This window comes from Rattus norvegicus, chromosome 13 (genome assembly GCF_036323735.1).
Source record: "Rattus norvegicus strain BN/NHsdMcwi chromosome 13, GRCr8, whole genome shotgun sequence".
Taxonomy (NCBI): Eukaryota; Metazoa; Chordata; class Mammalia; order Rodentia; family Muridae; genus Rattus; species Rattus norvegicus.
This window is the reverse complement of record NC_086031.1, coordinates 88,167,252-88,183,226: the sequence shown is the minus strand read 5'-3', so window position 1 is coordinate 88,183,226 and position 15,975 is coordinate 88,167,252. Positions and strand designations below refer to the sequence as shown.

At 39.6% G+C, this 15,975-nt stretch overlaps 1 protein-coding gene across 1 annotated transcript; it reads left to right on the top strand.

Moving 5' to 3' along the window:
* Positions 1-2,169: 2,169 nt before the first annotated feature.
* Positions 2,170-3,102, top strand: Or10j7 (olfactory receptor family 10 subfamily J member 7). Its single transcript, NM_001000533.1, has one exon. The coding sequence runs from the start codon at positions 2,170-2,172 to the stop codon at positions 3,100-3,102; it is 933 nt and encodes a 310-aa protein (NP_001000533.1).
* Positions 3,103-15,975: the final 12,873 nt, after the last annotated feature.

Below are 15,975 nucleotides of genomic sequence, written 5' to 3'. Positions count from 1 at the left end.
AGAGTGCTTTGTACATGTATCCACTGGGGCTGGACCCCACAGATTGGATTTTACATTTTGATTGCTTGTGGGTTTTTCCTACTTGAGAACTGGTGCTGCCCTCTGTGGGATAGGCTGTCCTGCATCAATGAACAATTAAGAAATTCCCACAAAGACACCATCACAGACCAACCTTACCTAGGCAATTTCTCAGTTGAAACTGGTTCTCTTAGATGACTCTAGGCTGTGTCAATTTGAGAATTAAGTCTTACCAAGACACAGAGTTTTTCATGGGTGTTTTTTATTTAGTTTTCATTGGTTCTTTGAGAAGTTCATTCGATATGAATTGTTCATTTTCATTCCTCTCCAGCTCCCACACTCCTTTCCTACCCACCCAAATTTGTATCCATTTTTTTGAACTCATGAAATTAAATTTCTGTTATTTATATATTCTTAAATGTGTGTCCTTCTACTGTAGCATGGTCAACTTACCAGGACCAAGATTAAAAACTGACTCTTCCTCTCCCAAAGGTATTAATTCCTAATCGCACCATGCTTGGGGTGGGATTTCATATTTACCTCCCTTCTCTGTGTTGAGATTTGGTCCAAGTTTGCACAGGATTTATGCATGTAACCGTTGCTATGACTTCTGTGCAGTTGTCCTGTTGTGTCTGGAGGACACTGTTTCCCTGTGTTCATTGACCACCTCTGCCTCTTCACCTCCTGCTGCAGTGATCTCCGGGTCTTGGGAGGAGGAGAAGTGATAGAGATAAGCATTCTCTGAGCTGATTCTAGACCTTGGCCAGATGTAGATATCAGTACGATTCACTGTCTACTGCAAATAGAAGGTTCTCTGATAAGGATTGGGATATTAATTAATCTATAACTATAAGTCATTAAGACTCAATTTAATATGCATATTTAAAATAATGATTTATTTTGTTCTCATCTACCACTTATAACCTGTGTAGCCACAGGTTTTGGCTCACCAATGGTTTCAAGTATGAGATTTTTGAGTAAATAACTTATTCCTAGCAGTATAACCATTTTATTTTACTAAAAATATCTATAAAATTGTGAAGCTACATTTCTTCTTTTGTTCTGAAACTTCTCTAATTATGTTCCTCTATTTGTTAATAAGAAAATTATTCATGTTCTCAATTATTTTTCTTTTGTCAATTTCACTAGCATCTAACATGTAGGCATGTAAACATTTACTTTTCTGTGCCTTATCATTTATTCTTCCTTTATGCTACTGTCATCAAATTCATTGTGTTCTCTTTCTACCTTACACTTGGCCTTGTTTTTTTTAAACCCAATGAGATCAACACTCTGCAAGCCTCCTTTTAAAATAAACATCTTAAAGTATAAATTTGCATCTAATTATTTCCTGCATGTATCACACATATTTTTGTTATATCATTTTTTATTACTATTTGGTTCTGAATAGTTCCCAGCTATCGTTCCTGTGACCATGGGCTAGTACATCAAACAGTGTCCTTTTTCAGCCTATATTTTTTTAATTCCTAATTTGGTGGTTACCTTTTAAGCAATAATCTAATTTTAAGAAAATTTCAAAACCAATTTCCTGTGCTATAGGTAATCATTATAGGATCAAGATGCACTCGAAAAGAATGCTTTCCAACAGCTTCTTAGGAAAAGGCTAAACAAATTCTATCTTGTATTTCTAGTTCAATTTATGAAGGATCTGAGTTCATCTGTTGGTTCTGCTTTTTAATTTCATTTTAGTGTATGCTCTTGTTTGTGGAAGTGCAGTTGTTTATGTAATCGTGTGTGTGTGTGTGTGTGTGTGTGTGTGTGTGTGTGTGTGCGTGTGTGTGCGTGTATGCAAGTGTGGAAGCCAGATGTCAACATCAGCTCCTGTTGTTTAGATGCCACCGACTTTGATTCATATTTTGAATTTTCTATGACAGAGTCTCTCATTGGCTTGGAACTCATGGAAACTAACCTGATTACCTTCTAAGGCCCAGGGGTCTGACTGTTATCAACTCCACAGTGCGGGGATCACAACCACACACCACTACCTGGTATCCTTTACAACTCCACCTAGGGAGTGTGGACTGAGTCTGCTATGCTCAGTGTTTCTCTACAGTGTACTCAGGGTCAGGGTCATGTCTTTACTAAGACTAGTATTGACCTTCTCTTTAGAGTTCAGATTTGAGATCCTCAATGAAGAGAGCCAACTACACACCGGTAAGAGAGTTTGTTTTCCAAGGTTTCTCCAATTTGCAAGAGCATTGGCTCACGCTCTTCATTGTCTTCTCTGCCCTATACATCCTGACTCTGACTGGCAATCTCATCATTGTGACCATTATCCGCATTGACCACCACCTTCACACCCCCATGTATTTCTTCTTAAGTGTTCTCTCAACTTCAGAGACTTTCTATTCTCTGGTCATCATCCCACGCATGCTTGGTAGCCTTGTGGGTCTTAGCCAATCCATCTCCCTGGAGTGCTGTGGGATTCAGCTATTTTTTTTCCTTGGCTTTGCAATCACCAACTGTCTCCTGCTAGCAGTCATGGGTTATGATCGCTATGTGGCCATCTGCAACCCACTTCGCTATAGCATCATCATGAATTGGAGGGTGTGTGTCATTCTAGCCTCTTCAGTCTGTGCCATGGGGTTCTTGCTCTCACTAGCCCAGGCTGTGGCCATATTCAGGCTGCCATTTTGCAACACACTGATTGAACATTTCTTCTGTGATGTCCGACCTATTTTGGATTTGGCCTGTATGGTACCAGTCATCAATGACATCTTGACATTGGTTCTCAGCCTCATGGTCATCACAGCCCCTGCCACTTTCCTATGTGTCTCCTATGTCCTTATTATTTCCACTATTCTCAAGATTGCCTCAGCTGAAGGCCGGAAAAAAACATTTGCCACCTGTGCCTCCCACCTCACTGTGGTCATCATCCACTATGGCTGTGCCTCTATTGCCTACTTCAAACCAAAATCAGAGAATACTAGTGACCAGGATCAGCTGATCTCAGTGACTTACACTGTAATAACACCTCTACTAAACCCTGTTGTGTATAGTCTGAGAAACAAAGAAGTCCAGAATGCTCTGCGAAAAGTGTTGGGTAGAAAATCCTTATCATAGTTGTTCATATCTCTCCAAATAATTTCATCTTTGTCTCACATGAAATCTGATAGGTTAAGGTGTAAAGCCAGTGTTTCATGTGTTTAGAAGACTCATACATCATAGCCAGGAACAGGGCAAAATGAATCTGGTAGCCAGCCTCTAACAAGTGAATTTCATTTCCTCAACTTCTTTGTTAACATAATAAAAACACAAGTGACTTCCAAGACCTGTACACAGACAGCCATTTGGCCCTACTCCAGAAGATAATTACAAGGTTAAAGTATGATCTTATGTCCATTTCAAGCTTAAATTTAGAGGGAACAATCTATTTCTTGCTGAATTATGAACCACACATTAAACATTACTCAATGGAATATTCTCTTAATATAAATTAGATGCTTGAATAAGTCGTGCAATGAAATTTAGATGCTTTGTGTTTTAATGAGATAAGCAATGCAAAACTAAAAAGATCTTTTTAAAGAAATGAATACGGAATAAGCTAAAGCTTTCCAGACCAACTATCTTCAAGCAGCCACACGTGGAACTCTAAAAGAGCTTCACATTTCCTATCTGCCACAGGTAGAATTTCAAATGAAAGGGATATAAGGAAAGGCTGTGAATAGGAAAGGGGATATTAAATAAAAAACAGAGGGTAGCCAAGGCATTCTGGCCATATCATTTGATGCAGTGACCATTGGTCTAGTTCTTTGCTTATCCCTGAAGATAAGCCAAATGGAGAAGTGCTTATCAAGCTACTAATAAAAACATCCTTCATAGAAAATAAGTTTTGTAAGTCTCAGAAAGTAAAAGGGTGCTGTTGAGGAAGAAGATTGCTGGAAATCACTGAAAATTGGTGAAGAAGAGAAGGTCAGGAAGAAATCTTCATGGGAACTTCCTGATTGTTGAGTTGATCTCTGAGTTAACATGGTGAAGAGGGGAAAGAGGAGAGGAATTGATTCAGAAATAGTCTTTCTGGATGAGCCTTCCTCTTCCCCTTGTAATCCAAGGCACCAAGGCAGATAAAGGGAATTTAGTAGAAAAGTAAGTCAATACAACACCTTTCTGAAATAAATTAGATGATCCCACTACCACTGAAAAACTGAGAAATGTAAATAATAAGGAATTCTCACATGCAAACTTCCATAAAATTCAATTAACTGTGTGAGAAAGGAAGTAATAACCTTATCTCAAAAAAAAAAGCCGCCAATGAACAAGGGGAGAAAATTTTAGATTCAATTTATGAGAAAAAATAAGTAATGAAAAAACAGTAATTAGCAGGTATAATTATTGAGCAAATCAAAGTGTTTTACTGAAAATTAACTTCAAAATTCACAAAGAATACATGAGTGCACATTTTCTTTTTTGTGAAACATTGTCAAAATGCAGAAATATCAAATAAAATATGTAAAGCAATTGTGTATTTGAAATGTGGCATATTCAGGTTAGTAAATCTAAGATAGTTCTATTCTTCAATCTGCTTTGTCACACAGCTCCTAATACTCTTGATGGAAGAAAAATTACCTACATATATTTTATGTAAACCAAGTCAATTAATCACAAATAATCTAGGTTATGAGTAAAACCAATAAAATTTGAGGTTCTTTACTTTCATTTTCCCTCGGTGTATTCTTGTAGCGAATCCAGTTATAATCAGTTTCTTTCCCTGGAGGAAAAAAATCTTGTCCATGATCATTTCTTGCTCTACTTCTTTGATTTCAGTAATATACAAGACCCCACAGGCAACCTAGTGTCACACATTGAGAGGGATTTGGTGTTTTCATGTTCTTTCATCAATGTGAGTCCAGCATTTCATTTCTTGCTTGTGGCCAGCCAAGGGCCATTCTAGGTTGGGCATCCTCTCATGAACCTCTTATTAATAATCTTAGACTGTCCAGGTGCATTATGGTCCTGTAACATAGTGAACCAGAGTCAACTTGGCATCTGCAAACCATCCACCTATCTCCTCACTTGCCCCACCAGGACTCAAGCCTTTCTGAGAGTCTTTTCTGGAAAGTGAAGAACATTAATATCTTCCTTGTTTCAATGATTCCTTTCTTTCCTTGATGAGGGAACTAAGGTTTAGCTGGGGATAGGGGCAAGGATATGCCTTCCCCAATATCCTGCTCACTGTGGGGCTGCCTTCTCCATAGGATGCATGTTTTTATTTTATTTAAACAAAAAAACACTGAATTCTTCTCAGCTCCATGGTTTACACTTTATGTTTCACACACAGAATATCTTAGTACTCAGACTTTTGATATTCAAAATTTTTCTCTCTAAACTATGAGAGGCATTACTCTCCAGAAAAGTTTGCTAAACTTAAAAACTATTTCAGTTTTCAATATAAATGTTTCAGTTATGAGTGTTTAAAGGTCTATTTGAGATGCAGTTGACTTCTCCCCCATGTAGTCTTCTGATCTTTCCCTGGGGCAAATAAAGTCCCCTAGAACAATGTAGAATAACAATAACAATTTTAAAACAAGGAAAAGCATTAAATTACTATCCACAAGACCTCTACCCAGAGTTCAATTTGGAAATTCAGGTATCATTTACTTGTCATATGGAAGCTTTAAGTAAAGAGATGCTGTCATTAAGCTCCCTGCCACAGAATAGAAAATCCCATTTTAAAAGTAGAGCTCTCCAACAGGACCTAAGTCTGCATTAGAATGGAGCTAGAATTTTCCTTACTGTAGGTTAATCCTGTCTGCTAGCAACATCCCCATCTGACATGTAGGGCAACTTTCCCCCTCTTAATTGTGGGAGAGAAGGCCATTTCTGTTTTATCAAAGGTCTAGCTCCTCAGAGTGACCAACACACCCATTGATTTGACAGAGATTTATTCTCTTTCTAAAAAAAAGAAAAAGAAAAAAGCCATAACCAAAAGACTGTTAAAACATGGGTCCTCTAATCAGTGGTTCCTACAAACAACACAGCAAAAGATACAGTGTGAGGAAGGGAACTATAGAGACCAGGGAGAGGGTGATAGGATGGGAAGGAGAATGGAAAAGTTGGCGATTATAGTAAAGACAACATACTTTTCACGTAATTGAGGTTGTCAGATAACACATTCAATAAAAGCTGTGGAAAACCAAAGCATCATCTATCCATGCTTTTATCCCAGAAACAGTCTTCACACTGGGTACAGACCATTATACAAGTACCTGTAGGAACAGATGAGTTTTCTGACATTTGAAAGGATGATTGAATTTCAGAATTGTTGACTAGACACACACATTTAGAAAGGCCTCATTTTCTTTAAGAAGAGACTTGGTCTAGAAATACCTAATATAACATAGGCATGATACCCACCTACTCCTTTCTCATTGCTCTCCTCTAAAGTGGCATGGTAAGCCCACAGTGGGCAGTTTCATTCCTTGCATCCTACTGTCTTGGTATAATTTGAGAAATTGTCTAATATGCCAGGAGCCATCAAGGAGAAGCTAAAAACTAGCAGGTGATTTTCCTGAGATGGTTCTGCATGAGCACATTAGATGGCCTTTAGCAACTCTCTGAGATCCTGTGGGTATACTTGTTTTTTTGCTTTGTTTTGTTTTATTTGTTTTTTATGTTTAAGTCATTTATTAACTAACCTGAACACAGCCATCTTTCAGTAGGTGGGTCTTAGTGTGAATACTCTACCACGTGTCTTTCCTCTTTGGCAAGGCACTGACTGCTCTTCTTTTGTGTATTTGTTTAATTTTTGTTGGATATTTTATGTGTTTACAATTAAAATGTTATCCCCTTTCCCCCCTCTCCAACCCCCTCCCCTCTTCCTCTGCTTCTATGAAGATGCTCCCACTCCCACCCACCCACTCCCACCTCATTGCCCAGGCATTCCTCTTCTCTGGGGAAATAAGCCTTCACAGGACCAAGGGCTTCTCCTCCTATTGATGCCATCCTCTGCTACATATACAGCTGGAGCCATGTGTCCCTCCATGTGTACTCATTTGTTGGTGGTATAGTACCTGGATTGGGGGTTGAGGGATCTGATTGGTTGATATTGTTCTTCTTCCTATGGGGATGCAAACCCCTGCAGCTCTTTCTGTCCTTTCTCTAACTCCCCCATTGTGGTCCCTGTGCTAAGTCTGATGGTTGGCTGCAAGCATCCTCATCTGTATCAGTAAGGCTCTGGCAGAGTCTCCCAGAAGACATCCATATCAGGTTCCTGTCATCAAGCATTTCTTGGCATCAGCAATAGTGACTGGGTTTGACGGCAGCATATGGGAATGGATCTCCAGGAGGGGCAGTCTCCAGAAGACCTTTTCTTCAGTCCCTTTTCCAGTCTTTGTCCCTGTATTTCCTCATGTGAGTATGTTGTTCTCCCTTCTAAAAAAGAACTGAAGCATCCACATTTTGGTCTTCCTTCTTCTTGAGCTTCAGGTGGTCTGTGAATGGTTTCTTGGCTAGTTCAAGCTTTTAGTCTAATATCCACTTACCAATGAGTGCATACCATATGTGTTCTTTTGTGACTGCGTTACTACACTAGGGTGATATTTTTCCTGTTCCATCCATTTGCCTAAGAATTTCATGAAGTCATTGTTTTTAATATCTGAGTAGTATTCCATTGTGTAAATGTACCACATTTTCTGTATCCATTTCTCTGTTGCAGGATATCTGGGTTCTTTCCAGCTTCTAGCTATTATCAGTAAGGCTGCTATGAACATAGTGGAGCATGTGTCTTTGTTATATGTTGGAGCATCTTTTGGGTATATGCCCAGGAGTGGTATAGATAGGTCCTCAGGAAGTACTATGTCCAATTTTCTGAGGAACTTCCAGATAGATTTCCAGAGTAGTTGTACCAGCTTGCAATCCCACCAGAAATGGAGGAGTGTTCCTCTTTCTCCACATGCTCGATAGCATCTGCTGTCACCTGAGTTATTAAACTTAGCCATTCTGACTGGTTTGAGTTGGGACATTAGGGATGTCTTGATTTGCATTTCTCTGATGACTAAGGATGTTGAGGCATTTTTTGGGTTCTCAGACATTTGGCATTGCTCAGTTGAGAATTCTTTGTTTAGCTCTGTACCCCATTTTAATATGGTTATTTGATTCTCTGGAGTCTCACTTCTTGAGTTCTTTGTACATATTGAATATTAGCCCTCTATTGGATGTAGGATTGGCAAAGACCTTTCCCCAATCTGTTGGTTGCCATTTTGTCCTAGTGACAGTGTCCTTTGCCTTAAAGAAGCTTTGCAATGTTATGAGGTCCCACTTGTTAATTCTTGATCTTAGAGCATAAGCAATTGGTGTTCTGTTCAGGAAATTTCTCCCAGAGCCTATATGATCAAGGCTATTCCCCACTTTCTCTTCTATTAGTTTCAGTCCATCTGATTTTATGTGGGGGTCTTTGATGTGGCTGGACTTGAGCTTTGTATAAGGAAATAAGAATGGGTCAATTTGCTTCCTTCTACATACTGTCCTCTAGTTGAACCAGCACCATTTGTTGAAAATGCTCTCTTTTTCCACTGGGTTGTTTTAGCTCCTTTGTCAAATATCAAGTGACCATAGGTTCATTTCTGGGTCTTCAATTCTATTCCATTTATCTGCCTGCCTGTCTCTAGACCAATACCATGCAGTTTTTTTTTAGATCACTATTGCTTTTTAATACACCTTGAGGTCAGGGATGGTGACTCCTCTAGAAGGTCTTTTATTGTTGAGAGTAGTTTTCACTATCCTGGAGTTTTTGCTTTTCCAAATGAATCTGAGAATTGCTCTTTCTAACTCTATGAAGATTGAGTTGGATTTTTGATGGGGATTGTATTAAATCTGCTGATTGCTTTGGCAAGATGGCCATTTTTACTATATTTATCCTACCTAAGATAAATAAGAGATCTTTCCATCTTCTGAGATCTTTCTTTGATTTCTTTCTTCAGTGACGGGGAGTTCTTGTAATATAGATCTTTCACTACTTGGTTAGAGTCACACTAAGGTATTTTATATTATTTGTGGCTATTGTGAAGGGTGTCCTTTCCCTAATTTCTTCTCAGCCTGTTTAACCTTTGAGTAGAAGAAAGCTACTGATTGATTTAAGTAAATATTATAACTAGCCACTTTCCCAAAGTTGCTTTTCAGGTTTAGAAGTTCTCTGGTGGAATTTTTGGAATCACTTAGTATATTATCATATCATCTGCAAATAGTGATACTTTGACTTTCCATTTGTATCCCTCTGACCTCTTTTGTTGTCTGATTGCTCTAGCTAGGACTTCAAGTACTATATTGAATAAGTAGGGAGACATGGGCAGCCTTGTCTAGTCCCTGATTTTAGTGAGATTGCTTCCAATTTCTCTCCATTTAGTTTGATATTGGCTACTGGTTTGTTGTATATTGCTTTTACTATGTTTAGTCATGGACTTTGAATTCCTGATCTTTCCAAGACTTTTATCATGAAGCAGTGTTAAATTTTGTCAAATACTTTCTCAGCATCTAATGAGATGATTATGAGGTTTTTTTCTTTGAGTATGTTTATATAGTGGATTATTTTAATGTATTTCCATATATTGAACCATCCCTGAATTCCTGGGATGAAGCCTACTTGATCATGATGGATGATCGTTTTGATGTGTTCTTGGATTTGTTTGCAAAAATTTTACTGAGTATTTTTGCATCAATATTCATGAAGGAAATTGGTCTGAAGTTTTCTTTGTAGGGTCTTTGTGTGGGTTAGGTATAAGTGTAACTGTGGCTTCAAAGACTGACTTGGGTAGTGTTCCTTCTGTTTCTATTTTGTGGAATAGTTTGAACAGTATTCGTATTAGGTCTTCTTTGAAGGTCTGATAGAATTCTGCACTAAACCCATCTGGTCCTGGGCTTTTTTTGTTTGGGAGACTTTTAATGACTCCTTCAATTTCTTTAGGAGTTATGGGACTTTTGGGAGTTTTATCTGATCCTGATTTAACTTTGGTACCTGGTTAAGATCTATCTAGAAAACTGATAATTTCCTCCACACTTTCCAGTTTTGTTGAGTATAGGCTTTGGTAGTAGGATCTGATAATTTTTTTAATTTCATCAGTTTCTGTTGTTATGTCTCCCTTTTCATTTCCGATTTTGTTTATTTGGATATTGTGTCTGTGACCTCTCATTAGTCTGGCTAATGGTTTATCGCTCCTGTTGATTTTTTGTGTGTGAGTTTATTTCTGGATCTTCTATTTTATTCCATTGATTGACCTGTTTGTCTCTGTACCAATAATATGCTTTTACCAAGCTTTAGGTAAAAGATGGTGATTCCCTCAGAACTTCTTTTATTGTTGAGAATTGTTTTTTTCTATTCTGGATTGTTTGGTTTTACATATGAAGTTTAGAATTGCTCTTTGGATGTCTGTGATCAGTTGCACTGGGATTTTGATGGGGAGTGCATTGAATCTGTAGATTGTTTTTGGTAAGATTTTTCCTATGTTAATGCTACTAATCCATGAGCATGGGAGATCTTTCCATCTTCTTAGGTTTTCTTTGATTTCTTCCTTCAGGGACTTGAAGTTCTTGTCACACAGATCTTTCACTTGCTTGGTTAGAGTCACACCAAACTATTTTATTTGTGACTATTATGAAGGATGTTGTTTTTGTAATTTCTTTCTCAACTCATTTATCCTTTGTAGAAAAGAAAGCTACTGATTTGTTTGAGTTATTTTTATAACTCAAACAGTTTCAGACTCTCTGTTGAAGTTGTTTATTAGCTATAGGGGTTCTATGGTAAAAATTTTGGGGTTTCTTATGTATACTCTCATATCATCTGCATATAGTGATTCCTTTACTTCCTCCTTTCTGATTTGTATTCCCATGAGATCCTTTTGTTGTCTAATTACTCTAGCTAGAACTTCCTATACTGTACTGAATAGATATGGAGAGAATGGGTAGCCTTGGCATATATGGCCCCCAGCACATATGTAGCAGAGGACTGCCTTGTCTGGCCTCAGTATGAGAGGATATGTCTAATACTGTAGAGATTTGATGCCCCAAGGAGGGTGGGTAGATGAGTGAAGAGAGGTAGGTAGGTGGGTGTGTTGGGTAGCATCTTCTCAGGAACAAGGGGGACAGGGGATGGTGTAAAGAACTCTTGGGGTGGAGACCAGGAAGAGGCAACATAGGATTGTAAATAAATAAAATAATTTATTAATAAAAAAGAATTCACACACTCAAAGAAAAAGCATATGCTTATATAGACCTAATATAGACCCATGTATGCCCTGTTCTTGCAACTCCAGTCTCTGTTAGTTCATGAGCTTTGCTCAACTTATTTAGTAGGTCTTGTTCTCCTGGTGCCTTCCATTGCAGGCTCTTACTCTCTTTTTGCTTCCTATTCTCTTAGGTTCCCTGAGCTCTTAGGGGAGGGATTTGATGGCGACATCCTATTTAGGTCCCAGTATTCTGATGTCTAGATCTCTCTTTGCAATATCTGACTGTGGAAGGAATTTGATGGGAAACACATCATTGGGTGTTCCAAGTTTTATTCTGTCTCTGTTTCTCTGTTTCTCTGTTTCTGTTTCTCTGTTTCTGTTTCTCTGTTTCTGTTTCTCTGTTTCTCTGTTTCTCTGTTTCTCTGTTTCTCTGTTTCTCTGTTTCTCTGTTTCTCTCTCTCTCTCTCTCTCTCTCTCTCTCTCTCTCTCTCTCTTTCTCTCTCTCTTTTTCTCTCTCTCATCTTCCTGATGATGACTGTGGTTAAACCTTTATTGAAGTTGATTTTCTCACTGTTGGTAATTCCTATTTGCCTTTATATATTGGCATTCCAATATTATTTTCAGCATACTACTTTTTCAGGTTTAAAGCACTTTTATACACCCCAAACAGGAACAACTTACATTCTGGGAATCATAAAATCTTTATAAAATTGTAGTGCTATTACCTTTTTATAGTCATTCAATTGGTCATCATAAATAGCTATCATAGCCTTTTAAATTTCAATCATACAATGGAGGAACTTATCTGTCATTCTTCTTTGCATTTTTCTCCTTTTTTATTGAAAATAGATTCTTGTGTCTCATGAAATATATTCTGATTATAGTTTTTCTTCCCTCTACTCATCTAATTCCTCACCACCTCCCCTTTTTATCCTGATCCCCTTCCTCTGTTTCTCATCATAAAAGAGCAGGCCTATAAGAGATAACACCCAAACATGACTAAAGAAAATATAATAAGGCAAGAAATAATCCTCACAGTGAAGTTGGACAAGTCAAACCAACAGAAGGGAAAGAGTCCAAGAGAAGGCATGGAGATTAGAGACCTATTCATTTACTCACTTAACAATTCTGTAAAAATACTAAACCCAAACCTATAATATATGCAGAAGACCTGGTACAGACCCATGCAGACCCTATGCTTTTAACTTTAATCTCTGTGAGTACATATGAGTTTTGCTCATTGATTAAGAAGGTTTGTTCTAGGGGTTGGGGATTTAGCTCAGTGGTAGAGCGCTTGCCTAGCAAGCGCAAAGCCCTGGGTTCGGTCCCCAGCTCCGAAAAAAAAAAAAGGTTTGTTCTACTGGTGTCTTCTATCCCCTCTAGCTCTCACACTCTTTCTGCCTCCTTTTTTCCTTTGGTTCCCTGAGCTGTGAGGAAAGGAATTTGATCGAGACATCCTATGTGCAGGGCTGAGTTATTGCAAGGTTAGTTCTCTCATTGAAATGTCTGACTGTAGGTCTTTATATCTATTGCCATCTGCTGCAGGAGGAAGCTTCTCTGATGATAGCTGAATAAGGCACTGATCTATGAATTTAGCAGAATATCATTAGGAGTTATTTTATCATTACTCTCTGAGGCCAGTATTATTTGATTTCACTCTTATTCCAAAGAATAACCTAGTCTCTGGTTCTTGATCACCCAAGCAATGTCAAATATGAGTTCCATAACATGGAGCAGGCCTTTAAGTCAAATAAAAAATTGGTTGGTTGTTCCCACAAACTTTGTGCCTATTGCTTTAAAATATTTTAGAAGGCCGAACAGCATTGTTGATCATAGGTTTTGGCTAGGTTAGCGTATATGGTTCTCTTTTCATAGACTACAGAGTACCTTCCTGTGCCAAAGACATATTCAATGATTTGTGGGGTATTGTCTTCCTCAGTGGGGCCTTGCTGTCAGAATGTAGAGAGCAACTACTGTCTTGCTACTAGCCTGGGTTCTTTACTTAAGACTCCTTTACCCAACATCTCAATTGGAAATAAACAAGTCCCTGCACTGGAGGCTTCATTCAGTGTAAAGAAATGGCCAGTGTGACTCATCTCTCTCTTATCTTGAGATTTCATAGAGTTGTCTTCATAAATTTTAGGAAGGTTCCACTGCAGGAGGTTTTTACACCATCCCTCAAATGCCTCTCATTTCTAGCTGTCTCTCCCCACTTGATTCTCCTTTCCTCAACCCATCCTCCCCATGTGATTCTCCTTTCTTCAACCCATCCTCCCCACCTGATTCTACTTTCCTCCCATTCTCCCCACATGATTCTCCTCTTCAAGCCTCTCCTTGCCCCTAGTTCACCCTTAAAATCTATTTTGATTCCCCCTTTTCCTCTAGTCCCTCAAACCTTTCTGAGTCTACAGAGTGCAGCGTAGTTATCATTGATTAAGCATCTATATCCACATATATGTGAACACTCATCATATTTTACTTTCTGAGTCTAGGTTACCTCACTCAGGATGATTTTCTTTCATAGTTCCATCTATTTACATGTAAATTTTATGATTTCGATTTTTATGGCTGGGTAATATTTTTGTGTAAATCTATTATATTTTGTTTATCCATTCTTCAGTTTAGGGGCATCTAAGTTGTTTCCAGTTTCTGACTATTTGAACGGAGCTTTAATGAACATGGTTGAACAAGTGTTCATGTGGCAGGATGAAGCATCCTTTGGGCCAGCAACATAGCTGGACCTTGAGATAGATCAATTCTCATCTTTCTGTGGAACCGTTATATTTATTTCCATAATGGCTGTACAAATTTACTCTCCCACCAGCAGTGGCAGAATGTTTTCTCATTCCACATCGTCATTAGCATGAGCATAATAACTTCTGTTATTGACCTTAGACATCCTCACAGTTATACAATGGACTCTCAAAGTAGTTTTGATTTGTATTTCCCTGATGGCTAAGGATGTTGAACATTTCTTTAAAAGTTGCTCAGTCATTTGAGTTTCTTCTATTGAAAATTTCTGTTTAAATCTGTATTCCATTTTTAATTAGATTATTTGTTTTTTATTCAAATTTCTTGACCTCTGTATATATTTTTTATCTATTTGGTGTAAACGTCAAAAAATATTTATCCAATTTTTTAGGCTGCCACTACATCCAAAGGATGGTGTCCTTTGTTTTACAGAATCTTCTAAGTTTTATGGGGTCCAATTTATTAACTGTTGATTTTAGTTTTTCTGCCAATATAAAGTGGATTGTATTATGATAGTTTTGTACTGCAATTTAAAACTGGGCATCGTAAGAAAATTTTTTTAGCTATCCTTGTTTTCTTTTTCCTTTCTTCCCTTCCTTATTTCCTTTCCTTCCTTCCTTTTCATTCTTTCTTTCTTTTTCTTTTCTTTTTCCTTTCTTCCTTTCTTTCTCTCTTTCTTTCTGTGTGTGTTTTCATGTTGAGAACTGTCCATTTAAGATGTGTTAAGAATTGTGTTGGCACTTGGTATGCTCTCATTGATAAGTGGATATTAGCCCAAAAGTTGGAACTACCTAAGATGTAATCCACAGACCATTGGAAGCTCAAGAAGAAGGGTGAGACCAGGGGATCCCGGACCGCAGCAGCTCTCTGCTCCCAAACCCCGTGGGAGAGAGACCTCACCGGCTGATCAAGTGGGCACTCCTGAGGCTGCAGAGCGGAGGAGACCACCAACACTGCCCACCCCTGCCCACATCCCTGGCCCAAGAGGCAACTGTATAAGGCCTCTGGGTTCCCGTAGGGGAGGGCCCGGGAGCGGCAGGACCCCTGCGCCTGAGACACTGCCGGAACCTGAAGGAAACAGACCGGATAAACAGTTCTCTGCACCCAAATCCCGTGGGAGGGAGAGCTGAACCTTCAGAGAGGCGGACACGCCTGGGAAACCAGAAGAGACTGCACTCTGTGCACATCCAGGCGCCAGAGGAAAACACCAAACGCCATCTGGAACCCTGGTGCACGGAGGCTCCTGGAAAGAGCGGCGCAGATCTTCCCGGTTGCTGCCACAGCGGAGAGGACTTAGGCAGTACCCCACGAGCAAACTTGAGCCTTGGAACTGCAGGTAGGACCAACTTTTCCCCTGCAAGAAACCTACCTGGTGAACTCAGGACACACAGAGGCAAAATTCCTCTAAGGCCGGGCACTTCCTGTGTTTACCGGAAGTCCCACACCGGCGGATCCCAGACCGCAGCAGCTCTCTGCTCCCAAACCCCGTGGGAGAGAGACCTCACCGCCTGATCAGGTGGGCACTCCTGAGGCTGCAGAGCGGAGGAGACCACCAACACTGCCCACCCCTGCCCACATCCCTGGCCCAAGAGGCAACTGTATAAGGCCTCTGGGTTCCCATAGGGGAGGGCCCGGGAGCGGCAGGACCCCTGCATCTGAGACACTGCCGGAACCTGAAGGAAACAGACCGGATAAACAGTTCTCTGCAACCAAATCCCGTGGGAGGGAGAGCTGAACCTTCAGACAGGCAGACACGCCTGGGAAACCAGAACAGACTGCACTCTGTGCACATCCAGGCGCCAGAGGAAAACACCAAACGTCATCTGAAACCCTGGTGCACGGAGGCTCCCGGAAGGAGCGGCACAGATTTTCCCGGTTGCTGCCACAGCGGAGAGGACTTAGGCAGTACCCCACGAGCAAACTTGAGCCTTGGAACCACAGGTAGGACCAACTTTTCCCCTGCAAGAAACCTGCCTGGTGAACTCAAGACACAGGCCCACAGGAACAGCTGAAGACCTGTAGAGAGGAA

Excerpts from the sequence above, each read along its gene's own strand:
- Or10j7 (NM_001000533.1), top strand. The coding sequence starts at position 2,170 with ATGAAGAGAGCCAACTACACACCGGTAAGAGAGTTTGTTTTCCAAGGT.